Source organism: Schistocerca nitens, chromosome 1 (genome assembly GCF_023898315.1).
Source record: "Schistocerca nitens isolate TAMUIC-IGC-003100 chromosome 1, iqSchNite1.1, whole genome shotgun sequence".
Classification (NCBI taxonomy): domain Eukaryota; kingdom Metazoa; phylum Arthropoda; class Insecta; order Orthoptera; family Acrididae; genus Schistocerca; species Schistocerca nitens.
In genome coordinates this window covers 657,623,552-657,650,061 of record NC_064614.1, presented here as the reverse complement: position 1 = coordinate 657,650,061, position 26,510 = coordinate 657,623,552, and the positions used below count along the sequence as shown (strand labels likewise).

The 26,510-nt window shown below is 44.4% G+C and overlaps 1 protein-coding gene across 1 annotated transcript in view; it reads right to left on the bottom strand.

Annotated features, from left to right (window-relative positions):
- LOC126193633 (neuroligin-1-like) overlaps positions 1-26,510 on the bottom strand; it is a 196,558-nt gene that overhangs the window by 137,524 nt on the left and 32,524 nt on the right. Inside the window, exons 3-4 of the mRNA XM_049932707.1 lie at positions 13,911-14,074; positions 1,943-2,022 (exon numbers count right to left, since the gene is read on the bottom strand). Coding sequence (XP_049788664.1) covers positions 1,943-2,022; positions 13,911-14,074 — 244 coding nt within the window. The remainder of the gene's footprint in view (positions 1-1,942; positions 2,023-13,910; positions 14,075-26,510) is intronic.

Below are 26,510 nucleotides of genomic sequence, written 5' to 3'. Positions count from 1 at the left end.
TTTTATTTGGCAGTAAATGTTACTTAAACCTCCGAAAATGATGTGTTTACGTTAAAAAATTAAACTGCAGCGTGGTACGGGTTCCACGGTAAACTGCACTACTAGGTCACGTCATGCCTCGGCTAGATGTGTGGTCTTCCTGGTAGGAGAAAGGCAACGACGTACAGCCGCCAAAACTCAGGGAACCAGCATTCAGTAGCGCGAACGAGTGAATAAGACAAGTCAGTTTTTTGCATCGTGGAGAGGGACGTGCCCAATGAACTGCTGGATTACGCTCTAGGTCACAGGCAAAACTCAGAAGACGGCATATTGGTCTCCGTCGTTTTAAATCGAATCCCATGTTTTGTGAGTTTTGTATTATATTTTCTTTAAATATATACTGTTTCAAAGCACAATAATTTTCTTTCACTATAATTTTGGCATCCATTCTTCTGCCAGCCTTACCATACGTCCTGAACAGCGTTTTCCCTGAGCGTTTATTTTTAATTTTTATTTATTTATTTATTTTTTGCATTTCAGTGTACATTTCCCTTGTGTAAGTTGCTCTAATTCATATTCGTGTCTTATTTGAGCTCCCGTAACACCATCCACTAAAATAGTGTTGTTGTTAAGCACAGAAAGAAGATGAATAAAGCAGGGTGTTGTATAGGCCAAGGCTTATCAAGGAATGCAGCGTCAAAGAAGAGGAGGGGGAAGAAGAAGAAGAAGGTTGAAAAAAAGCGCAGAATTGTAAGATATGCGTTAAGACATTAGAAAACAACTTCCCTGATAATAAGCGAAGAGAAGAGAACTGTAGCGGAAGACAAAAAAACTTGACTACATACAACAAATAGTAGAGGGTGTCCCGTGTAAGTGCTGTAAGAGATTGGCACAGGAGGGTACATACTGGCGGTCAGTTCAAATCAATCAAAAGAGGATCTAAAAATGTTGTTGAGGGTTCTTGATGAAGTAGGTATGCAGAGATAAACGATTAGTAAAAAGTAAGATAATTCGTGTCTAGCACTGCTGAAAGAGACAAAGGCTTTACATATATTTTATCCTAGTGGAGGCAGTTGAAGTCTGTGATTCTTCGTTTATAGGCTGTAGAATAATAACCGTTACGTCACAATAGAAGGTGATTTATTTAACACACGACCAATTTCTGGCTTGTGCCCATCTTCAGGTGGTTTACATTCATGTACATGTTTCCATGCTCATTGTTGGAGATCGCTGTTTAAATCAAAAACAAATGATGTGATCGTGACTAAACAGACACAAAAGAAACATCTCGAAGTGGCTAAGCGACAAGCGCGGTAAAATATTACAGGACTTAGATATAGCTGGTGTAACCATATCATGTTTTTTTACAAGTTAACTTTATATTAGTCACGATGCTAATTATTGATGCTCTCACATTATATCTTTGATAAAGTAGTGCCACTATTTTATCAAAGACATAATGTGGAAGTACCAATAATTAGCATGGTCATTAATATACAGTTAATATGTAGCAAAACGAAATGTTTTTGTAAAAAAGACGTGATAAATGTAATATGAAAATAATATAGATACACCAACTATGTGTAAGTGCTATAATATTTTACAACACGCGTCGCTTAGCAACTTCCAGATGTTTCATTTGTGTCTGTTAAGTTATCACACTATTTCTTTTTTATTTAATCCGCGATCTCCAACAGGGAGTATGGAAATACGTACATGAATTTAACCACCTGAAGATGGGCACACGTGTGAAACCGGTGGCGTGTTAAATAAAATCACCTTCTATTATGACTGGTATCGGTTATTATGCTACATCCTGTAAAGACTCTACATGTTCGTGGTTTACTTGTAGTATTTGTTTAGGTTGAACGTTGGTGTTCAGGAAGACTTTTGTGCTCAAATAGCAAGGTAGACGCTATAGTCGTCTATTCCCATAAGGCTTCGTTTTCAGCGCTGCACTCACCGAGCGCCAGGTAGAGCTGGTTGATGGCATCGTACGTGTCCCAGAAAGGCGGCGGCTCGCCAGGTCCGCTGTTGGGGTCCCTGCAACACACAGTAGCACTCTTCTTCAGAGACGCTGGTGAATCTTTCCTAAAAGTCGTTTTATTTTTTTAATTTTTTGTTTTAAGAGATTATACAGCAATATGCTATGTTGATCTGGAAACATCACACACTACATAACTTGTCCAATGGCTTTAATGTTACAGTTATTGGACGAAATGCGATGATCATAGGCGTTCCTAAAAGGGTGCGTGCCTGGGTGGAGTGGAAGAGAGACTCTCGCCCTCTCCTGAAACCTAGGGGCGTAGAGGTTTTATTCATTAGAAAATTCTTAGCATTTCTATTAGTGGAATGAAATCTGTGTGCGGCTAGGACCTCCCGACGGGTAGGCCAGTCACCTGGAGCAAGTTTTTATAGTTGACGCTACTTTGGCGACTTGCGTGTCGATGAGGATGAAATGATGAAGACAACACAACATACAGTCCTCGAACGGAGAAAATCCCTGATACGGCCGAGAATCGAACCTTGGCCACTCGCACGCCATTCTGCCGCGCTGACCCCTCAGTTATGGAGACAGACATCTCTAGATTTCTAGTAGTTACTGTCTGTGATTCTACTAAATCGCAGATTGAAAAGTGGCTAATGCAATGTAAAATATTGTGGCTAAACGTACTGTATAAATCATACATTTATTTGGTAGTAATTTTTGTCACGCTACATAATGCCGTATTCTTGACGCGATGGCTTTTTCTACGTGTTTCTGCAGTCGTGGGGGGAACGAAACAGTCGAAATGAAGATCTCAATCTTTTCTCTGTCACTTCCTCGTTCAGCACTCATTAAGATACAGAAAAGGCGGTTAAGAACCCTGGTGTAAAGAATCCGGCGTCCGTTCCCAGATATCATAATTCATGGCTTCCATGTTCCTGCCCGACATCCGTCCCCAGTTTCGACGAGGGAACTAAAGTCTGTTCCATGTGGTGAGCATTGCCCGTAAGCAACTTAACTTGCCCTTTCCTCGCACGATATCCGCCGAACCGTGGATTAAGAGCAACAGGCATATGGCATATTCCTAGGTTTCCCGAAAGTGTTTGACACAATGCGACACTGTAATGTTCAAATAACGTATTTCTAAATGCTGCTTACAATGACGTCCATTAAACATTAAAGCGTAACGTTGAAAAGTCGCATTAAACGGACCGTGAACGTAAGGATGGTTGCAGGGGAGGGAGCATGGCCGACTTCGGTTTGTTGGGTTAATTATAAGAAAGTGTAGCTCATCTATAGAGGAAATCACATAAAGAACACTTGTTTCACACGTTTTCTTTGCTACCCCTTCTTGTAGCAGAGAATCACACTACACCACGCAGTGTCGTCTATATTATATTCTTGCCAACGCCTCTATCAAGTGAGGAATATTTACAAGTTTTCTATGGCCTTCCTCCAGCGCGAAACAAGGGCGTGTGTGCCCTGTCAGTTCCAATCCTTGTCATGGTTGCGGAGCCAGTGCCTCACTGTGTGTATCACCTCCTCATTGTCCTCAAAATGTCTTCCAAGAATGGCACCTTTTAATGGCCAAAACAAGTGGAAGTCCGAATGGGCTCGGTCAGGCGTGTCAGGTGGACAGCCGTGGCTGGTCTCCCCGACCGCTGCAAATCGTGGAGCTCCTCTAAACCGCCTTCTAATGACCTCACCTTCCATGCCCAGCGACTAACTGTACCTCTGTCAACAGCAGATGCCCCATAGACTTTACACAAGCTTTTGTGAATATACCCCACAGTTTCTTTCTCTGCAGTGAGAAATTCAATGTAACGTACATCACCTACAGACACCATTTTGAAACTGTCCTGCAGCTACGCTATCTGTCTGAAGTGACGAAAACTTGGCGCGCTGACTCAGGAAACTTCAAATAATACACACGTAACGTTTCGCATTCGTAGCATTGCATTCGGTTGAGGGAAAAAAAAAAAATGCTGCACATTACTTTCTGGGCAACCCTCGCGCAAATTCAAAATCAGTTTTGTGTTCCATTTAAAGGAAATAAGTGTAATTGTAATTTTTGGGACGGCTTTTATCTGTTAAACAGTCACGCGTATCTGAATCCTTCCCCATCATAATTTTTTGGGGAAATTTTGATCAATTAATTTAAGAATGAGTCATATGAGAAACAAGTCACCCCAATTGGGATTTATGTCAGAGCTATTATAATGCTGCATTACACACCTTGTGCTGATTCGGTGTAGACAAACGTCAATGTGGTTTCCATAACATCGTGGTTCTGACCCTACATTGCATATCAATTAAGGGTCCCAAGTTAGCAAACACGGGGCTAGTTTTCAAACATAAGGAGGCCATTTTTACCGCTTAATGTGTTGTAAAAGACAAGGTCAATCGAGTAAATATAGATATTTGCATTAGCTTACTTGTTATTTCTTTACTATCTAATAATTACATGTTTATCTATTTGTTGTATCTGCTCGTGGCAGGCAACAACTTGTGCGTAACTCGCGAGCAGTTTATACTCGGAGTCCGTTGTTTGTGCGCCACCCTGTAACTTTGGGTCGCACGGTCCTACAGACCCTGATAAATACGTAAAATAGGATTACGCAGGCATGTTTTGTTAGGTACGCTAGTTGAGCAGGCTTCTATCGACTCCAGATGCAGTGCTCCCGCTTCCACGCTGCTGTTTATCTCGGCACAACTCTCCCCCTCTCTCCTCCCCCTCCCCCCCCCCCTCCCGCGAACCGCCACCTTTTCCCACATCCCTCCTCCTCTGAGGCCATAAAAGCTTCTGGTTCGGGTGTTCTGCGCGACATGGCATTTCGGAAATGGGCTTTTATTTTCCGGGGAGTTTGTTCTGGTAGCGATATCGTCCATCACTGTTCGGAAAGCGGATATTGTTTTGTGTGGCGTGGCGTTTGCAGCTTTGTATGATTACCTGCAGGAACCGGGCGTAGGTGCGGGCGGCGGCGCGTGAAACAGCGCAGGGGGCGCGCCGCTATCGCCGGCATTTGTCACGCGCGTCACCTGTCACCGCTACGGGAAATGGATTTGTTTATTTCTGCCCGGACACGCCGCGCCTAGCCCCGTCGCGCGACGGCACAAATTTGACTTGCTAACGAGTGAGAGCGCACGCGAGAGCCGCAAAAACGGGCAGCGCCGAGAGCACCGCCGTTGCTCGGCGAGCCTAAGTTAGCGCATTATCCGTTCGTACAATATTAAACGACTCATTAGGGCGACAAAGCCGGTAGGGCGCAAACGGCAGAGGGAGAGAGAGAGAGTGAGAGAGAGAGCGCGGATCTGCGCAAATCGCGATTACCAGCCAGCGGGTCCGGCCAAATCGTGATTGCGTGCCACGTGCGACTTATCTCGGACGCAAGTTCCGTACGCACCGTTTATCGGTTACGTGCAATCGCGCGCATCCGCCCTTCAGGTTAGCCGGATTATCTCCGTATTAATTGCGGACCGAGTGTAGCGACTGCGGCTGTGGCGGATTGTGATACTAATATAACAATGCAGTGTGGCTGTACTCGGAAATCTTTACCCCACGGCCTCTCAGCCTGCCGAAACATTACTGCCAGCTTTTGGATGTAGCGACTATCAGCAGGCCACGCCACTACAATACATTCTGTCTTCCTACGTGTCTCTTATTATGTTTTCTATGAGTGTATGGGTAGTGGCACGGGGTCGAACGAAAGGTGTCGGATATTCACTCATGAGTAACGTCGTAAGAAAGCTATCGTACTCACAAAAATGTCGAGAAAAAAAATCGATACTTTGAGGTATCGAAGCCTATCTTTGATAAAAGGATTAGATACTATCGGCTCCAGTCTTTCCGGCTGTGTCATTAAAATCTATCTATAATAGTGACATACAGTCGATTTTCAGAAGTTCAAAATAGATGTTAAGTGAGTTTAAAAAATTGGAGTTTGAAATACGAAATTACGGAACAGATTACCACAAAAAGATCTGATTTTATTTTATTTTATTTTTTTAATTTTTTTTTAAAGTATCAGTCTTCTGATTGCCGAAGACGAATTCCTCTCTTGTGCCAACATCTCAGAATAGCAGCTGCACCATACGTCCTCAATTACTTGTTGGATGTATTCCAATTTCTGTCTTCCCCTATACCGTGACCCTCTACAGCTTCCCCTACCTGCCAACGAAGTTATTCCCCGATATCCTCATTCCTTATGGTATCAGTCCACCAAACTTTCAACGTCTTTCTATAGCACCTTATCTGAAATGGTTCGCTTCTCTTCTTTTCCGGGTTCCCCACAGTCCACGATCCACTACCATGCCGTGCCGTGTTCCAAACGTACATTCTCAGAATTTCTTCCTCGAATTAAGGCCGTTATTTGCTAGTAGCATACTTCTCTTGGCCAGGAATGCCCTCTTTGCCTGTGTTGATGTGCTTCTTATATCCGACTTGCGCGGTCCGTTGTCTTATTTTGCTTCCGCGGTAGGAGAATTGCTTAACATCGTCTACTTCGTGGACTCCGATTTGATGTTACATTTATCGCTTATCTCATTTCCTCTACAGCTCATTACTTTTATCTTTCTTCGATTTCTTCTCAATCAGTATTCTGTAATCATCAGACGGTTCATTGCAATCAAAACCTCCTGAATTCTTCTTCCCTTTCACTGAAGATAGCAATGTCATCAGCGAATCTTATCATTTACATCCTTTATTTTATTCACTTCATTGGGTGTTGAATGTACACAGGCTGTACTAGGAGGAATCTTCAATATTCAGGGATATGACAGGAATGATAATCGGAAGCAAAAAAGCCTAATAAATATGGCCTCTAAAATGGATACCTTGAGCTATGAGCACTTCTTCATTTTCTATACTATGAAACAAATCTCTTCTACTGAAAGGTCTTTGCTGTCCATGTTTTGGGAGGAGGTAGTACGGCAAAAAATAGTCTAGTAAACGTGGACTCTAAAATGCATACTTCGGAAGCCATGAGCACTTGTTCAGTAGTAAATATGTGTTTCACAGTAGCAAAGATGAAGAGCTCATATCTCTTAAGGTACGCCTTTCAGAGAGCTTGTGTATTAAAGTTTTTTGTTTCGAATGAAGTTCCTGTCATATCCCTGACTCTTGGTCATTCCTCCTGGGACACTCTGTAGATTGGACGGTAGGGCCGGAAGACCATGTCCCTGACTTACACTCTTTTTAATTCGATTTCTTCGTTCTTGGTCTTACACTCCTATTATTACCTATTCTTACATATGTTCTATATTATCCGTCTTTCCATACACCTCACTCCCATTTTTCAGGCAAATTTTGCATTCTCGAACGCTTTTTCAAGATCGACAAATCCCATGCATGTGCCTTGATTTTACTTAACTCTCGCTTTCGTTATCAACCGCAACTTCAAAACTGCTTCTCAGGCGCCGTTACCTTTCCGAAAGTGAAAGTGATCATCATCTAAGAGATCCTCAATTTTCTTTTGCATTATTCTGTTCAACATCTTGGCTGTACGAGTTGTTGACGCAATTGCGCGGTTGTTCTCACCCTCATATGCCCTTGCGTCGGCGTATAGGGTGTCGTTTTTATGATCTCACGATAGTTTTTCTATGTGCTCCACCTAGATCTGGTTGTACATGCGACCGATCGCGATTTTATACATAAAATTTATTTACTTCTGCAAAAACATTTTGATGGGTGGAGATTTCAACTGCATCTTACGTCCTGTGGATCAGACCCCAAACTATAGCTAATGTCGTGAACTTAACGATATGGTGGCGTCGTTGAGTCTGCAGGATGCTTGGATAATAGTCGACTGGAATGTTTTTACTTGTCTGCTTCCCTATGCAGCCAGCTTTTGCCAACTGATGTTATTCCTGCCAGCTTCACTGACCACTGTGCTATTTCAATGACTGTTAATCACGTGCCGCAGCGGGTACACCATACTCGCCCTATTTGGAAGCTAAATTATATCTGGCGGACCTTTCTCTGGATGATATCATCGCTACCGTGTGGGAGTGGCAAGCCGTTCCCAAGGGCGTTATCCCTCAATTATGGAATGATGGGTTGCCATTGCCAAACCTCGTCTTCGCACTGCACTCATGCTCTTATGCACTGGCAAAGCGGCTGAAATGAGGAGACCTCGGGAATTTTATAATGCTGTCCGTTATATTTATGATAGGCCCTCTGCGAGTTATGGACGTTCTCAAACGACATGTCTCACAACCATTCGTTCTATTAATGGACGTGAGCTGTCACCACAACCTGATACAACGAGCAAAATTTCCGATCTTTACACTGTAATGCAGTCAGGCGGTACACCGTCTGCTGATTTTACATCCCTCTTTCATGGTGTTGTTACGCCAGCTCACTGTGAGAAGTTTTGGAGCTTTTCACTGAGATGAGACATCTGACATTCTAGTTCAATCTCTTTTCCCCAAATTACCGGATCTGGATGGACTTCCCAAAAACGTTTATGTTCGGTTCTTTCCTCCTATAGGTGATACGATAACACCTATGGTGAATGAAGTAGGACAGGGGGTACACATCCCGTTCTCCTATGAGGTCGGAAAAATCGTTTTCATTCCAAAGAAGACGGGACATCTGTCCATAGATCAGGTCCGGTCGATAACACTACTCAGTTTTGATTATAAAACTGTAGCGCGGACGATAAATTGCCGTCTGTCAGTTTTGCCTGCTGACATTGTCATGCGTTATCAAAGTTGTGTCTCGCGTCGTACTCTACTGACTCCCGTTGCTGAATGTCGAGATCTCATCTCGATTGCTTCCACCGTTCCTGTGTCGGCAGCTTTACTTTTTATTGATTTTAAACACGCGTTTGGTCGAGATGATTTTCTGTTGCAAGTATTGACGGCTGTTGGTTCTAATAATGGTGCACGATGGGTGTTCCCCTCTCTAATTACTGGTATTCAGGCATCTATCGACGTGAATGAAGTATGTCGAGGTGTCCTATAGTGGAGTTCCCAATTTATGTCTATTCGTGCGATTTCTGGAATACTTATTACAGCCCATAGGTGCTCGGTTGGATGGCTGGTCGTTATTTGGAAAAGGTTTATCGTCCGCGCGCGTGCCGATGACGTTATGGTTCTTTTTCGTACCCAGGACGACATAAGGGTGCTCAAGGACGTTTTGGATGCAGTTTGTCGTTTTACGGGAACACAGGTTAACGACCGGGAGTATGAGATTTGACGCGGTTGAGATTCCATGGGCCGTGGCGATCGTCCGCCATCGATTGTTTCGTGTTATTATTGATCATTACTCGATGAAGGTGCTGCACTCGTTGTCTAGAGTAGCGTCTTTGATTAGTAATAAAAATATCCTCAAGTCTTGGTTCGAAGCACGCTACTGCTTAAACTCTGATTAATAATCAGCATTGGCGGCTGAAGACTTCCCGCATAAGAAGTCACTCTCATTCTTCCAACGGGCTTCACACTGGACTCGGATTCGGGAGGACGACGGTTCAATCCCGTGTCCGGCCATCCTGATTTAGGTTTTCCGTGATTTCCCTAAATCGCTCCAGGCAAATACGGGCATGGTTCCTTTGAAAGGGCACGGCCGACTTCCTTCCCCGTCCTTCCGTAACCCGATGAGACCGATGACCTCGCTGTTTGGTCTCTTCCCCCAAAACAACCCAACTCAACCCAACCGAACGGGCTTATCAAAGACGGCGGAGGGGCGAACAGAGGTTCAGGACACTGTCTTGTCCTTCGGGTGGGAAACTGCTCCTAAATTCGGAAGAATCAATAAAGTTCAACGGAAAGAGGATGCAGAAGGTAATGGAAACTAAGACACATGAAAGGATAACCTTCTACGAGTCGGGGCGTGGGGTGTTAGAAGCTTCAATGTGGTAGGGAAACTAGAAAATCTGAAAAGGGAAATGAAAAGGCACAGTCTCGATATAGTAGGGGCCAGTGAAGTGAAACGCAGACAAGACAAGGATTTCTGATCAGATCAATGCAGGGTAATATCAATAGCAGCAGAAAATGGCATAACGAGAGAAGGATTCGTTATGAAAATGAATGCAGAGCAAAGAGTGAGTTGGTGTGAACAGTTTAATGATAGGGTTGTTCTTATCAGAATCGATAGCAAACCAACACCGACAACGACAGGTCAGTTTTACATGCCGACGTCGCAAGCTGAAGATGAAGAAATAGAAAAAGTATATGAGGATATAGAAAGGTTAATACAGTATGAAAATAGAGATGAAGATCTAATAGTCATGGGGGACTGGAATGCAACTGTAGGGGAAGTAGTAGAAGAAAGGGTTGGAGGAGAATATGGCCTTGGGAAAAGGAATGAGAGAGGAGAAAGACTAATTGAGTGCCGTAATAAATTTCAGCTCGCAATAGCGAATACTCTGTTTAGAATCACAAGAGGAAGAGGTATACCTGGAAAAAGGCGGGTGGTACGGGAAGATTTCAGTTAGATTAGCCGGCCGGTATGCCCGAGCGGTTCTGCTTCAGTCTGGAACCAAGCGACAGCTACGGTCGCAGGTTCGAATCGTGCCTCGGTCATGGATGCGTGTGATGTCCTGAGGTTAGTTAGGTTTAAGTAGTTTTACGTTCTAGCGGACTGATGACCTCAGATGTTAAGTCCCATAGTGCTCAGAGCCATTTGAAACATTTTTTCAGTTAGATTACATCATGGTGAGAGAGAGAGAGTCCGAAATCAGACACTGGATTCTGAGGCTCACCCAGGAGCACATATAGACTCAGACCACAATGTGGTAGTGATGAGGAATTGGCAGAAGTTTAAGAGAGTAGTCAGGAAGAATCAATACGCGAAGAAGTGGGATACGGAAGTCCTAAGGAATGACGAAATACGCTTGAAGCTCTCTCTGGCTATAGGTACAGCAATAAGGAATAGCTCAGTTGAAGAGGAATGGTCGCCTCTAAAAAGGTCAATCACATAAATTGGGAAGAAAACATAGCCACAAAGCAAGTAACTGCGAAGAAACCATGGTTAACACAAGAAATACTTCAGTTGATTGATGAAAGAAGGAAGACGAAATAGCTGCATGAAAAATGAGAAGAAATCGAGAAAGAAATGGTGGTATTAAGGATTCACTCAGCATATAGGAAAGTGAAAACAACCTTACGTGAAATTAAAAGTAAGGGCGGTGTCATTAAGATAGCAACGGAATTCCACTGTTAAATGCAGAGGAAAGAGCGGGTAGGTGGAGAGTGTATATTGAGAGCGTCTGTGAGGGGGAAGATTTGTCTGATGTGACAGAATAAGAAACAGGGGTTGGTCGCCTGCGGACACAGGCATCGCGGTTGGCTCCGCCGTCAAATGGCCATTCTTGGCAGGACAACGGAATCGTCAATCCGCAGTGAGATTGTCCTGCGTCCAGATTCAACCTTCGTGTGCAGGATGAAGAACAATACAATTATGTGGCTTGTCTGGAATGATGTTCATTACGTGGAGGGGAGCGGGTATGGTCTGGACCCTTGTGCCTTTTACCCGTACATGTTTACAGCCCATTGGACATGGCTAAGTCTGCCACAGTATCGTGCGCTTTTTGTAGACATGCTGTATCTCGTATTAAATCATCAATGAGTTGGATGAAGTGGAGAATATTTCTGGCTCTGTTTCACTTGTTTTTCTTTTTTACTTACTAAAAAATAAACAAAAAAATTTTGTAAGCAACGACTGGAAATAATTATTTTTTCATTTTCAGTGGTGGAAGCCGGTTTTAGTTCTTTCTTTTTCGGGTAGCACGATGTAAGATTTCAAAGAGAAACATAAATAAATCAATGAAATAAAATCCAAAACCATAGAAGAGGCCAGTACCATGTAAGGGACGAGCACAGTGATAAACCTGGGGGAGGGAGGGCGTTGTGACCAGGGAAAGTACACCCCTGGCCATTAAAATTGCTACACCAAGAAGAAATGCAGATGATGAACGGGTAGTCATTGTACAAATATATTATACTAGAACTGACATGTGATTACATTTTCACGCAATTTGGGTGCATAGATCCTGAGAAATCAGTACCCAGAACAACCATCTCTGGCCGTAATAACGGCCTTGATACGCCTGGGCATTGGGTCAAACAGAGCTTGGACGGCGTGTACAAGCACAGCTGCCCATGCAGCTTCAACACGATACCAAAAATGGTTCAAATGGCTATGAGCACTACGGGACTTAACTTCTATGGTCATCAGTCCCCTAGAACTTAGAACTACTTAAACCTAACTAACCTAAGGACATCACACACATCCATGCCCGAGGCAGGATTCGAACCTGCGACCGTAGCGGTCGCGCGGTTCCAGACTGTAGCGCCTAGAACCGCTCGGCCACTCCGGCCGGCTAACACGATACCACAGGTCATCAAGAGTAGTGACTGGCGTATTGTGACGAGCCAGTTGCTCGGCCACCATTGAAGTAACGTTTTCAATTGGTGAGAGATCTGCAGAATGTGCTGGCCAGTGCAGCAGTCGAACATTTTCTGTATCCAAAAAGGCCGGTACACGACCTGCAATATGCAGTCGTGCACTATCCTGCTGAAATGTAGGCTTTCGCAGGGATCGAATGGTCGCAACACATCTGAAATGTAACGTCCACTGTTCAAAGTGCCGTCACTGCGAACAAGAGGTGACCGAGACGTCTAACCAATGGCACCCCATACCATCACGCGGGTGATACGCCAGTATGGCGATGACGAATACACGCTTCCAAAGTGCGTTCACCGCGATGTGGCCAAACACGGATGCGACCATCATGATGCTGTAAACAGAACCTGGATTCATGCGAAAAAATGACGTTTTGCCATTCGTGCACCCAGATTCGTCGTTGAGTACACCATCGCAGGCGCTCCAGTCTGTGATGCAGCGTCAAGGGTAACCGCAGCCAAGGTCTCCGAGCTGATAGTCCATGGTGCTGCAAACGTCGTCGAACTGTTCGTGCAGATGGTTGTTGTCTTGCAAACGTCCACATGTGTTGACTCAGGGATCGAGATGTGGCCGCACGATCGGTTACAGCCATGCGGATAAGATGCCTGTCATCTCTACTGCTAGTGATACGAGGCCGTTGGTATCCAGCACGGCGTTCGCTATTACATCCCTGAACCCACCGATTCCATATTCTGCTAACAGTCATTGGATCTCGACCAACGCGAGCAGCAATGTCGCGATAAGATAAATCGCAATCGCGATAGGCTACAATAATACCTTTATCAAAGTCGGAAACGTGATGTTACGCCTTTCTCCTCATTAGACGAGGCATCACAACAACGTTTCACCAAGCAACGCCGGTCAACTGCTGTTTGTGAATCAGAAATCGGTTGCAAACTTTCCTCATGTCAGCACGTTGTAAGTGTCGCCACCGGCGCCAACCTTTTGTGAATGCTCTGAAAAGCTAATCACTTGCATATCACAGCATCTTCTTCCTGTCGGTTAAATTTCGCGTCTGTAGCACGTCATCTTCGTGGTGTAGCAATTTTAATGGCCAGTAGTGTAGTTAGCACATCTGCCTAAAAAAAAGTGAACCAGTATCCCGGGATAGAACCCTGGTAAGATAAACCTTTAACAAAGAAAATGAGATGGGGCAATGCTGTAGGAAGAGGAAACTAGAAAAAATGGAAAGAAAGTGAGAGTGAGACCCAGGTTCGAATTCTGGCTTTGCTACGAATTTTCATTCGTCGTTTCATTCTGAAAATATATATCATGAAAGTATTTCTTTCAATGGTGCTTTCGCTATTCCTACTTTTCATGTCTTTTCGAATGTTTCCACAAAGTTTCACTGTCTTACCGTCACTCATTGGTCATGGGTGCCGTCTCAAGTAGCAGAAGTTCAATTACAGCAAACCTATACGAATTAATGTGTTATCTTTTTGTAGATGTGTGATTGTCTTTATTTGCTACCTCGGCTAGAACCGTGTCACTGAGCAACGCGCGGCTGCAGGCAGCAGAGTGCAGGTGAGGCGTACTGACCCGGTCCTGGCGAAGTTGGCGAGGTAGCGCATGAGCAGGCGCGACACGGCGGCGTCCTGCCGGCTGAAGTTGTGCTGCTGCGGCGACAGCGCGCCCGCCGCGGCCGCCGCCAGCGGCAGGCCCAGCACGTACGGCACGTCCTCGCCCCGCACGCTGCCCGTCCTCTGCAACACCGCCGGCTCTCACAGACACCTGCCACTCCCCCTGGACTGCAGGTGCAAGTGCTACGAAAGCGTCGCCCAAACAAAGCTCGCTCGCAGGGTGTTTGCATAATCAAAAGAGTCTACTGAAGTGTTGCTCGAGTGAGAATGTTATTTATTTATCCATTCACTCATCAAACGTTACAAGCCACAAATAATTAAATGTCGTCACATGATATTGATTGCGTATATCAAGTTACTCTCTTAGAAAAACCTAACTTTTAAGTATTTGATGGCTTTACAAACAACTGGTTTCAGTCAAATACAACAGAAAGCAAGAAGATGTACCATGAAATTCAAACAACATTGGAAGGAAAGAAAATGTTAGTCACTGGGGAGAAACCGCGAAGGGAGTCCATAGGGTTCAATTTTGGGACCACTCCTTGAGCTCTGTGTGGCTCGTGTTCGTACGTTTTTTTTTTTAAAAAACAATCGTATTGACCATCTACCATCACGTTAACAACTTCAGTTCCTCTTCTTCCTTTGTTGTTGTTTCCTATTTTTCCAGTATTCCCTCATTTTCTCCCCATGAAGTCTCTTCCTTTCTTCTGTCCATGTTGTTCCCGCTTTTTTATTTCTTCTGCTTTGAAAGCCTTCCAAATTTAGTACTTTGTTTTTAGAACGGTTTCTTTCCGCTATTTCTGATTCTTTGAAGTTGTTTGTTTCAAGATTTTTTGTTACTTCTGTAATCGATGCTATTGTCGATTACTTCTTCCAGAAATATAGGAGTATTTGCTTTGTTAGTCTATTTCCATCCATTCGGTACAGATGTCCAAAAAAGGTTAATCTTCGTTTGGCCATTACTTCAGATATTTTCTCTATATTTTTGTAGGTATCCTCATTAATTCTTATTTTCCAACCATCTGCAGTTTTCATTGCACCCATTATTTTTCAAATAATCCTTCTTTCCAGTACCTCTAGTTTGTCCATCTTATAGTTCATCGTTAGGCATTCATATCCATATAAACATTCTGGTCGTACCACTGTGGTGTAGTGTTTTAGTTTTGTTTTTCTAGGTATACATTTCTTGTTGTAAATATTTTTGGTCAAACAATATGCTCTTTCCATTTTGTTAATTCTTACATCTATTGCAGATTTTTCTAGTCCATTCTGTTGTATAGTTTCTCCAAGATATTTAAATTTATTTACTCGCTCTATTTTACCTATTTGTGTTTCTATGTATTTTGGTGCATTTTTTTATATTTGTCATGAATTTTGTTTTTTCAGCTGAAATTTTGAGACCAGTTCTGTTAGCTAATTTTTCCAGAATGTTTATTTGAGTAACTGCTTATGTCAGGTTTTCTGAAAGTATTGCTAAATCATCCGCAAAAGCCAAGCGGTTTACCTTAATTCCATTTGTCTTCCTTCCCAGAGTTATTGGTTCAAATTTGTGATTTTTTAGCTCCGAATTCCAGATCCTTACAATTTTTTCTAGAACACAGTTAAATAGTAAAGGTGATAAACCATCAAATTATCTAACACCAGTTTTTATTTCAAAAGGCTGTGATACTTCTCCCATAAATTTGACTTTAGATACTGTACCTGTTAGTGTTTCACGAATCATGTTTGCTAGTTTTGATTTAACACCAAATTCTCTAATGACCTTATCTATCGTTCCTCTGTCTATACAATCTAGTATTGGTTTGCTGGTTAACATTCTTCGTACCGTTTATTTTAACATCTTCTCTTTGCGGTACTGCCGTCACATTTCTTATTCGATTTACTGGCGTAACTAAGTTTCCGGCTTGCCTGCAACGCTTATCGATAAGGACACTGTCGTACCATCTCTGGAGCGACAGCTAGTATTTTCCGGGTCGTCGTGTGTCGGCAGTTCAATCGGGACGCAGCGCCAGTGAGTTCAGGACAGCCAGTAATCGCCGACCGCTGGCGACACACATGCACTGTCCGACGCAAGGAGACTTGAGCAGGAAGGAGCGTTGGCTGGTCGTTCCGTCGGTCGTCTCATCTTGCGACGTGTGTTTGGTCTTTTGAGCGTTTCTGGGCCTCGTCAGTTGGTTATTTGACCGGACGTGGGTCGGTTCCTTCCTTGCACAGGGACGTCGGGTGCCCAATGGGCAACTGTTCCCTCTGCATGGGTGAGTCCGAGCTAGTGTGCCCGGGTCGCCGTGTCTCCGAGCTCCGAACGGACATTAAGGGAGTCGGCATGGAGCTGCAGTGAGCTCCGGACAGCCATAACTCGCCCGACTGATACCGACACACATAACTTGAGCGGGGACGACCTCGGTTGGTCGTTCGGTCGGTCGTCTCATCGGACGACGTGTATTTGGTCGCCGACCGTTTATGGAAACTCTGTGTGTGTCGACTTGCAATTTCTCCTTGTTGTTGTTCCACAGTGATTGGTTGTAGGATTGTTGGAGTTCTTGGTGCAAGTGTTTACGTGGAACTTTGTGTAGCTTCTGCGATTTCCACTGAGCAGTAATGAATGCTGTCTGTGTACTGGAGTAGGTAGTCGGTCGGTTGGGACAGAGCAGCGAGCGCGAGTTTCCTCGCCGTGTTGATGCTGTCCGGCACTGCGTGTAGTTCGACAGCCTTTGTGTGTGTTCATATTTTTTAGTGGTTATTGTACTTTGGCTGTATTTAGACACCAGTATTTGGAGACTAAGTGCTGCTGGTATCTTCGTCCTCGCTGACATTTTCCGTTGTCCTGCGTTGGTCGGGCGGAAGGGGATTGATTAGTTTGTTGGTCGGTCCTTCAGCCGTCCCTGGGTCGGTTTGCCATCTGATTACTTAGTCTTGGCTGCCTATCTCGCCGCAACTTATGTTAGAGTTACCTACTCAGGCCGACCCTTGGAGCACTTCTGAACACCATTGTTCTATTGTTTTTAGATTGTTATTTCTGTCTCAAGTACTGTCCATGGTCTTCAGCCGAACCTTATTTGAATATTTTAAGATAAGGCCTTCAGCCGTCTTAAATTAAAATTTAGGTCATTTGTTTAAAACCTTTTAAAATTTTCTAACTGAAATTCCTGTTATCCAGGTCTTAAGCCCTCAGTTCTTCTATTTTGTAACTAAGGCCTTCAGCAGTGTGTATTCCTTAAGGCAATTTTAATGACTTGTGTTGTGGCCTTCAGCCGTATTGTTTCTGAATTCTTTTAAGCGCATGTGTGATTAAGTGTTTTAGCAAAATAAAGTTTGTATGTTTGTGCAACTAAGAGCAATTGATCTTAGCTCTTTCCACAACCATAACTTCATCCGCTCTGTCCTGCGAAACCAGGTTTCACTCCTATTCCTTAGGTACGTTATTTGACAAAAAGTATCTGGACACCCTATGTAATATGGAAATGATGACTAGACGAGAGACTGACCCTGCAGTATGAAAGGAGGCGGGGAGAATTGTGCCGTCAGTAGAGAAACAGTAACAGCAGAACGGTGTGGCAGTGCTTTTACAAATCCTAGCAAGTTTAGCATTTTAAGCCGTTGCTTGCAATCGCGTATGTCAAATAAAAGATGTAAAGTGTTTGAGGTATCGGCAAAGTGCCTAAGATAACATTGTCACTTATCAAAGAAATCTAACCATGATCCAAAGAACCTATTGTTTAACATTTATTATCGAGCCGTGCTTGGTTTTGATGTAATGATGATAACATAATTATTCCTGACTAATTTATCGTTCTCTCTCCTTTACACTTCGACGGGATACATGCAGTTATTCTGTAAGTATGAGCTGCTTTATTTAAATAATATCACCATAAAAAGAATTTCGTTTTTCATTCAGGGAATCTAATCACCCCGAGTTCCCCTCCAAACGGAAGTCATTTTTAACCAATAGTTTTGGCCGTATTAATGGTGCTAGTTGGTGCTTTGCGTGGAAGCATGGACGATCGGTCGGCATTCGCGACCGATGGTAATTTCAGTACCTGCAAATAAGAATAATATCGGGAGTAACATTAGTAGCTCTCGAAGTCCGTGTTTATGTACGTGACACTGTATAAATTTCTTTACGCATTTCCACACGGTCCTAACGCAACCACACAGAACAGATGCTGTTTACTTGCTTTAGCATGGACCGAACTCATACAAACAGAGCAAGATAATGCATTCAGAAAGTCAGTTTTCAGAATAGGCCCTATAAAGAATGCTTTATTTAAAGGCAGATTGCTTTATTTAAAGGCATTTTCAATTTAACAATGGAAAGAGAAAAAGCTTATACACTCCTGGAAAAAAGAACACATTGACACCGGTGTGTCAGACCCACCATACTTGCTCCGGACACTGCGAGAGGGCTGTACAAGCAATGATCACACGCACGGCACAGCGGACACACCAGGAACCGCGGTGTTGGCCGTCGAATGGCGCTAGCTGCGCAGCATTTGTGCACAGCCGCCGTCAGTGTCAGCCAGTTTGCCGTGGCATACGGAGCTCCATCGCAGTCTTTAACACTGGTAGCATGCCGCGACAGCGTGGACGTGAACCGTATGTGCAGTTGACGGACTTTGAGCGAGGGGGTATAGTGGGCATGCGGGAGGCCGGGTGGACGTACCGCCGAATTGCTCAACACGTGGGGCGTGAGGTCTCCACAGTTCATCGATGTTGTCGCCAGTGGTCGGCGGAAGGTGCACGTGCCCGTCGACCTGGGACCGGACCGCAGCGACGCACGGATGCACGCCAAGACCGTAGGATCCTACGCAGTGCCGTAGGGGACCGCACCGCCACTTCCCAGCAAATTAGGGACACTGTTGCTCCTGGGGTATCGGCGAGGACCATTCGCAACCGTCTCCATGAAGCTGGGCTACGGTCCCGCACACCGTTAGGCCGTCTTCCGCTCACGCCCCAACATCGTGCAGCCCGCCTCCAGTGGTGTCGCGACAGGCGTGAATGGAGGGACGAATGGAGACGTGTCGTCTTCAGCGATGAGAGTCGCTTCTGCCTTGGTGCCAATGATGGTCGTATGCGTGTTTGGCGCCGTGCAGGTGAGCGCCACAATCAGGACTGCATACGACCGAGGCACACAGGGCCAACACCCGGCATCATGGTGTGGGGAGCGATCTCCTACACTGGCCGTACACCACTGGTGATCGTCGAGGGGACACTGAATAGTGCACGGTACATCCAAACCGTCATCGAACCCATCGTTCTACCATTCCTAGACCGGCAAGGGAACTTGCTGTTCCAACAGGACAATGCACGTCCGCATGTATCCCGTGCCACCGAACGTGCTCTAGAAGGTGTAAGTCAACTACCCTGGCCAGCAAGATCTCCGGATCTGTCCCCCATTGAGCATGTTTGGGACTGGATGAAGCGTCGTCTCACGCGGTCTGCACGTCCAGCACGAACGCTGGTCCAACTGAGGCGCCAGGTGGAAATGGCATGGCAAGCCGTTCCACAGGACTACATCCAGCATCTCTACGATCGTCTCCATGGGAGAATAGCAGCCTGCATTGCTGCGAAAGGTGGATATACACTGTACTAGTGCCGACATTGTGCATGCTCTGTTGCCTGTGTCTATGTGCCTGTGGTTCTGTCAGTGTGATCATGTGATGTATCTGACCCCAGGAATGTGTCAATAAAGTTTCCCCTTCCTGGGACAATGAATTCACGGTGTTCTTATTTCAATTTCCAGGAGTGTATTTAATAATAATATCAGTTTTATTAATTGAAACAACGTCACTTCTTTGAACATAGCTGCTAAGGTTCAGTGACAGTGTCAGAATTGTATTGGAACAAATAAGCCCTCGGCCACAAATATTAAGGCAAAATTGACCGGGTTTCGACGCTACTATGAGCGTCGTCCTCAGAATTTGATATATTAGGTATATAGTACATTAATAAAATTAAAGTTTGTACTGACTCGAAAAGATGCAGTACTTACAAGTCACATATTAAAAAAGATCTAAGCCGGAAAGGCGACGTCATGAACAGTTGTGAGATGGCGAGCCGCTAAGGGCTGCTCGTACTGTGAACAAGGATTGCAACAAGACTGAGGTGCCCACTTTAGAAAATGTGGGCAAGTAAACATGGTGTTGCTACGAGCGCCATCTAGTAGTTATGACATAACGTTTTTTACGTTACAAAATGTATCTCTATTTAAAGCAGATAAATATGTAATTTTATCCTGTTATTATTAATACTTACGTTATGCCTGAATCAGCTGCATCACAATTTCATGTGTCTAATTTTGAATGTACAGTAGCCTAGTTGTTTCTGCGGCTACTAGATGGCGCTCGTAGCAACACCATGTTTACTTGCCCACAGTTTCTAAAGTGGGCACCTCAGTCTTGTTGCAATCCTTGTTCACAGTACGAGCAGCCCTTAGCGGCTCGCCATCTCACAACTGTTCATGACGTCGCCTTTCCGGCTTAGATCTTTTTTAATATGGACTTGTAAGTACTGCATCTTTTCGAGTCTGTACAAACTTTAATTTTATTAATGTACTATATACCTAATATATCTAATTCTGAAGACGACGCTCATAGTAGCGTCGAAACCAGGTCAATTTTGACTTAATATTTGTGACCGAGGGCTTATTTGTTCCAATGTAACGTCACTTCTGTCGTGCGGGGTAGCCGTCCGGTTAGACCACACGGCTACCCCGTGCGGCAGATTGCGCCTAGCCACGGTTCGCGCGGCTCCCCCTGTCGAAGGTTCGAGTCCTCCCTTGGGCATGGGTATGTGTGTTGTCCTTAGCGTAAGTCAGTTTAAATTAGATTAAGTAGTGTGTAAGCCTAGGGACCGATGACCTTAGCAGTTTGGTCCCATAGAACTTACCACAAATTTCCAAAATTTACGTCACCTTTCTTCCTGTAGGATTACGAGAAGGCAATTTTAATTACTTTCACATTGCACTCACATAAACTACGTAACATATAGGGATAAACTATGAAGCGTCAGGACTGCTCAGCGACTTCGAACGCCAACAACACAATGGAAGTCACTTGAGTAACACATCAATCAGGGACATTTCAACCCTTCAAAAGTTCCTCATGTCGAGTGTTAGTGATGCGACTATGAAGTGGAAACGGCGAGGAACAGCCTAAACCAAACCAAGACCTGGAAGACCTCAAGTACTGTCCAACAGGGACCGTCGAGCGTTGTGAGGGGCGATTATAAAAAATCGCATGAAATTATCGGAAGGAATCATTTGTGAGTTCCACAGTGCTGCCAGCGGTCCAACAAACACAATTACTTTGCGTGTGGGGTTAAAAATAATGGTGTGCAATTGCCGACCAGCTGCTCACCAACCGCACATACTTGTAGTCAATGCTATGCGACGGTGGAGGTGGTGACTAGATGACTGGATGACTAGAAACGAGTGATTTGGAGTGATGAATCACGACATACGCAGTGCAGTCCGATGGAAGGATTTAGGTTTGACCAACGCCTGTCGAGCATTACCTGCCAACTTGTGCAGAAGTGGTGTAGTAGTACTGGGGTGTTTTCCGCTTCAGGTTGTGGTCACCTTGGTGCACATAGGAAAACGTTAATTGTGTAAGAATATGAGTTCATTTTACGATATTGCGTACTGTATACAACAGAGGATCAATTCGGAGACGATGACTGCATCGGCATGACTCTTCACCCTGTTACAAAACAGCGGTTGAGAGGCAATGATTACGGTGACATTTCTGAAATGGTCCGGCCTGTCAGAGTCTCGGCCTGCACCAAATGGAACACGTTTGGGACGAGTTCGATGACTTCACTCCATCCCCAACGTCCGAAATCAACACCTTCTCTACTTTCGGCTCCTGGGAAATGATTCCTCCACAGATATTCAAACTCCTTGTTGAAAGTGTCCCCAGCAGAGTTCAAGCGATCATAAAGCAGAAGGATGGACATACCATATATTAATATCCACCCACAGGTGTCTGAATACTTGTGATGAGACTGTAAATGAATGACGTTCCAATTAACATCCATCAAGTAGAGATAGTACGTTTTTCAGACTATTACAGAGAATTGTTAATAACGTTTTTCAAATAATTATTAAGTCGTTCTTTACACTCTCCAGAATTTGAGATAACATCCAATATTTAGTTCCATACAAAAAATAGTCTAACCAACAGTTGGTCTAGCACATGGACAGGACTTAATAAACAAAGTAGAGCCCCCTAAATTTTGAGTGATGTATTGATGAACACATGAACTAGGTCAAGTATATTACTGGGAAGCTCAAACATTTAAGTTCAGACACCTTCGCTCTTCGTATAATTGCTAATCTTGGAAACAAATGATTCAGCCTCATGACATATTTTACATATTTCCACTCACTACTGCCTTAGGGACGATTTTCTGGGTTAGCTCTTCACTTACAAAGGACTCAGTTCACAAAACCGAGTAGTAAGAATAATATCTGGTGTTCACCGGTTGTCATCACGTACCGGCAGGTATTTCTTCAAGGTGTTAGGCATTTTAACTACACACACACACACGCACACACACACACACACACACACACACACACACACACACACACACACACACACACACACACATATTCGTTAAAGAACTTCATCATAAATAATCCGACATGATCCGGAAGAATGGTAATGTCCACAATTACAACATCAGAGGAAAAAAACTATGTTAAAACTGTCAGTGGCTCAGAAAAGAGTTGAATACGCATCGATAAAAATTTTTGATCATTTGCTCAACGAATTGACAATGGAAATAAATAGAAGCACATGTTCAGACAGGATGTTTACGTACGTATTACCCGTCACAGTAGTATCTAGACGTATCAGGGGTTCCATATCACTCCAAATGCGCCCGCCCCACACCATTAGAGAGCCTCCACCAGCTTGAACAGTCGTCTGATGACATGCAGGGTCCATGGATTCATGAGGATGTCACCATACGCATACACGTCCATCCGCTTGATACAATCTGAAACGAGACTCGTCCAGTCAGGCAACATGTTTACAGTCATCAACAGCGTCGACGGGCCCGGGCGAGGTGTAAAGCTTAGCCTCTTGCTATCATCAAGAATATACTAGTGGGCCTTCGGCTCCGAAAGCCCATATCGATGATGTTTCGTTGAATGGTTCGATCGCTGACACATGTGGATGGCCCAGCATTGAAATCTGCAGCAATTTGCGGAGGGGTTGCAATTCTGCCACGCTGAGCGATTCTCTTCAGTCGTTGGTCCCGTACCTGCAGTATCTTTTTCCGGATGCAACTATATCGGAGATTAGATGTTTTACCGGATTCCCAATATTTACGGTATACTCGTGAAGTGGTTGTACGGGAAAATCCCCACTTCAGCGCTCCCTCGGAAAAACTATGTCCCAACACTCGTGCCCTGAATATAACACCACGTTTTGACTCACTTAAATCTTGATAACCTGTCATTGTAACAGCAATAATCGATCTAAAAACTGCGTCAGACACTTGTTGTCTTATATAGTTGTTGCCGACCGCAGCGCCGTATTTTGCCTTTTTACATATACTATGTGATGAAAAGTACCCGGACACCCTCAAAAACATACGTTTTTCATATCAGGTGCATTTTGCTGCCACCTACTGCCAGGTACTTCATATCAGCGACCTCAGTAGTCATTAGATATCGTGAGAGATCAGAATGGAGCGCTCCGCGGAACTCACGGACTTCGAACGTGGTCAGGTGACTTGGTGTTACTTGTGTCATACGTCTGTACGCGAGATTTCCACACTCCTAAACATCCCTAGGTCCACTGTTTCCGATGTGATAGTCAAGTGGGAACGCGAAGAGACAAATGATTCAAATGGCTCTGAGCACGATGGGACTTAACATCTGAGGTCATCAGTCCCCTAGAACTTAGAACTACTTAAACCTAACTAACCTAAGGACATCACACACATCCATGCCCGAGGCAGGATTCGAACCAGTGACTATTGCGGTCACGCGGCTCAAGACAGAGTGAAGTGGCACGCACAGCACAAAAGCGTAAGACAGACATCTATCCAGACCGTCACACAGGAATTCAAAACTGCATCAGGCTCCACTGCAAGTACTATGAAAGTTAGGCGGGAGGCGAGAAAACTTGGATTTCATAGTCGAGCAGCTGCTCATAAGCCACACATCATGCCGGTAAATGCCGAACGACGCCTCGCTTTGTGTAAGTAGAGTAAACATTGGAGGATTGAACAGTGGAAAAACGTTGTGTGGAGTGACGAATCACAATACACAATGTGGCGATGTGATGGCAGTGTGTGGATATGGCGAATGCCCGTTGAACATCTGCTAGCGTGTGTAGTGTCAACATTAAAATTCGGAGGCGCTGGTGTTATGGTGTGGTGGGGATGGCGGTTGCATCTTTCAACACGATCAAGTACCTGTTCATAATGCACGGCCTGTGGCGGAGTGGTTACACGACAATAACATCCCTCTAATGGACTGGCCTACACAGAGCCCTGACCTGAATCTTATAGAACACCTTTGGGATGTTTTTGAGCGCCGACTTCGCGCCAGGCCTCACCGGTCGACATCGATACCTGTCCTCAGCGTAGCAGTCCGTGAAGAATGGGCTGCCATTCCGCAAGAATCCTTACAGCAACTGATTGAACGTATGCCTGCGAGAGTGGAAGCTGTCATCAAGGCTAAGGATGGGTCAACATCATATTGAATTCCAGCATTACCGATGTGGGAGGGGGGGGGGGGAGGGGGGCGCCACGAACTTATAAGTCATTTTCAGCCAGGTGTCCGGATACTCTTGATCACATAGTATATCTCTGTATTTGAAAACGTGTGTCTATAACAGTTTCTTTGGCGCTTCAGTGTGTATATATAGACTCTTCACTGAAATTCTCTAAGAAGGTATAGATCCTCTTAATAAGAGCTCCTTGAGTCATTAGTCAGCTGTGGTAATATAACTGAACAGTGCATGTGGTGTACCTAGGGGAGATGGCGCTGCTAAGCATTGGTACAATGAGTGTTAACCCAAAGGTTGGAATTAACCACACCTACTCACGCGGAGCCCAGTTCACCCTAGGTTGTCGAAGTTATCGCAAGTTCTTAGCCTGTGTGACTGAACATATGTAAATGTGGTTCTGAATACACGTTTCGGTATCTTAAATTCATGTGTCGCATCAATACGGCTGACGTTATCATTGTATAGGAGGTGGACTGAGGCTATTTTCCAAAACTCAAGCTCCTCAGTCTTCCTTCTATCAGTTTAAGGACTGGCAGGGTAACTCCCATTCCCGTCAACTCTAGGGGCGGGGGGCGTGGTGCTCTGGGGCTCTGGATGAGTTCCTCGGAACAAGGCAACAGTACCACACTCTGGACACCCAGAGATCTGAGTCAGGGCCATTTTGTCGAACTTTACCGTCCATGGTGTGTGCAGTGATACTGGCGTCATCACACCGGTTGGAGTTCTACTATCAGCTTTTCGACCATTGTAGGAAGCGAGCTTGCTTGGGGTACAGTTGCGTGCCCGTATTGTAGACTATATGGTGAGGCATTTTGTACGAGCAGTAATTTTGTTCTTAAGCATTGTGTGAGCCACTGCCTCCTGGTTGCTTTTGGGTCTAACTGGTACTTGTGATCGTTCCTCCGTTTCGCTGTTGTGAGCAAAACGCACTCGTTTGTGTCGTGCTACTAGGCTGTGTTTGGCGATTTGCTGGATATGTATTCGTGATTTGTGGCGAACCTGTATTAGTTATTATTTTTTTGTCTACTTGCCACGTTACTGTGCAGCGCAGCTGCGTTGTTTGTGTGGGCAAACTGCACTTTCTGTCATCGTTCTGTAAGTTACCTGTCCGTCTTGTTATCTGTTCAAGGCTCCCATGCCTTCTTAAATTCACTACTGTCCCGTATTTTATTAAAATACTGTTTATCGCACTTACTGTTGTGGTTAGGTGTAAGCTACCTCTCTGGGATGTTATCTATTCAAAGCTCGCCAGCCTTTTTAATCAATTGATGGTTTTGGTATTTTATTTGGATAGTATTTAACGCTTTCAGTGTCTGCCACTTTGGCTTAATTCATTGAAGTTCCGTATTTAAGTAGAATACCATTTAACCCTTTCAGTCTTTGGCAAACTTATTTTGTTCATTGATATTTTGATTTTCTATAATTCAGCTTATACATATTTGGTAAGGGATATATTAGACATTATTTACTGCCTTATTTTTCAGTGGCGAAACAAGAACGGGGACTCATTGTATGCTTTGATCGGTTTAGTGGCATTCATTAAATTGTTTGTAAATTTCTCATACATCTACGGAAAAGGTATTTGTTTTGATAAGACAGCTGACCCGTTAATTATAGTAAGTAGGAATTACTTGTGATATGCTATTTTCCGAACTAGCACCTTGTGTAATGATTATATCGTGATTTGTTTATTTTCCGTTTCTACTCACTGGATTTAGATGATACCGTCCTTATAGTTGCTCTGCTATTTAAGCTATTTGCTTTCGTGCAAAGACGTCGCTGTAGACTTAGTTGTAGTATCAATACGAATTATT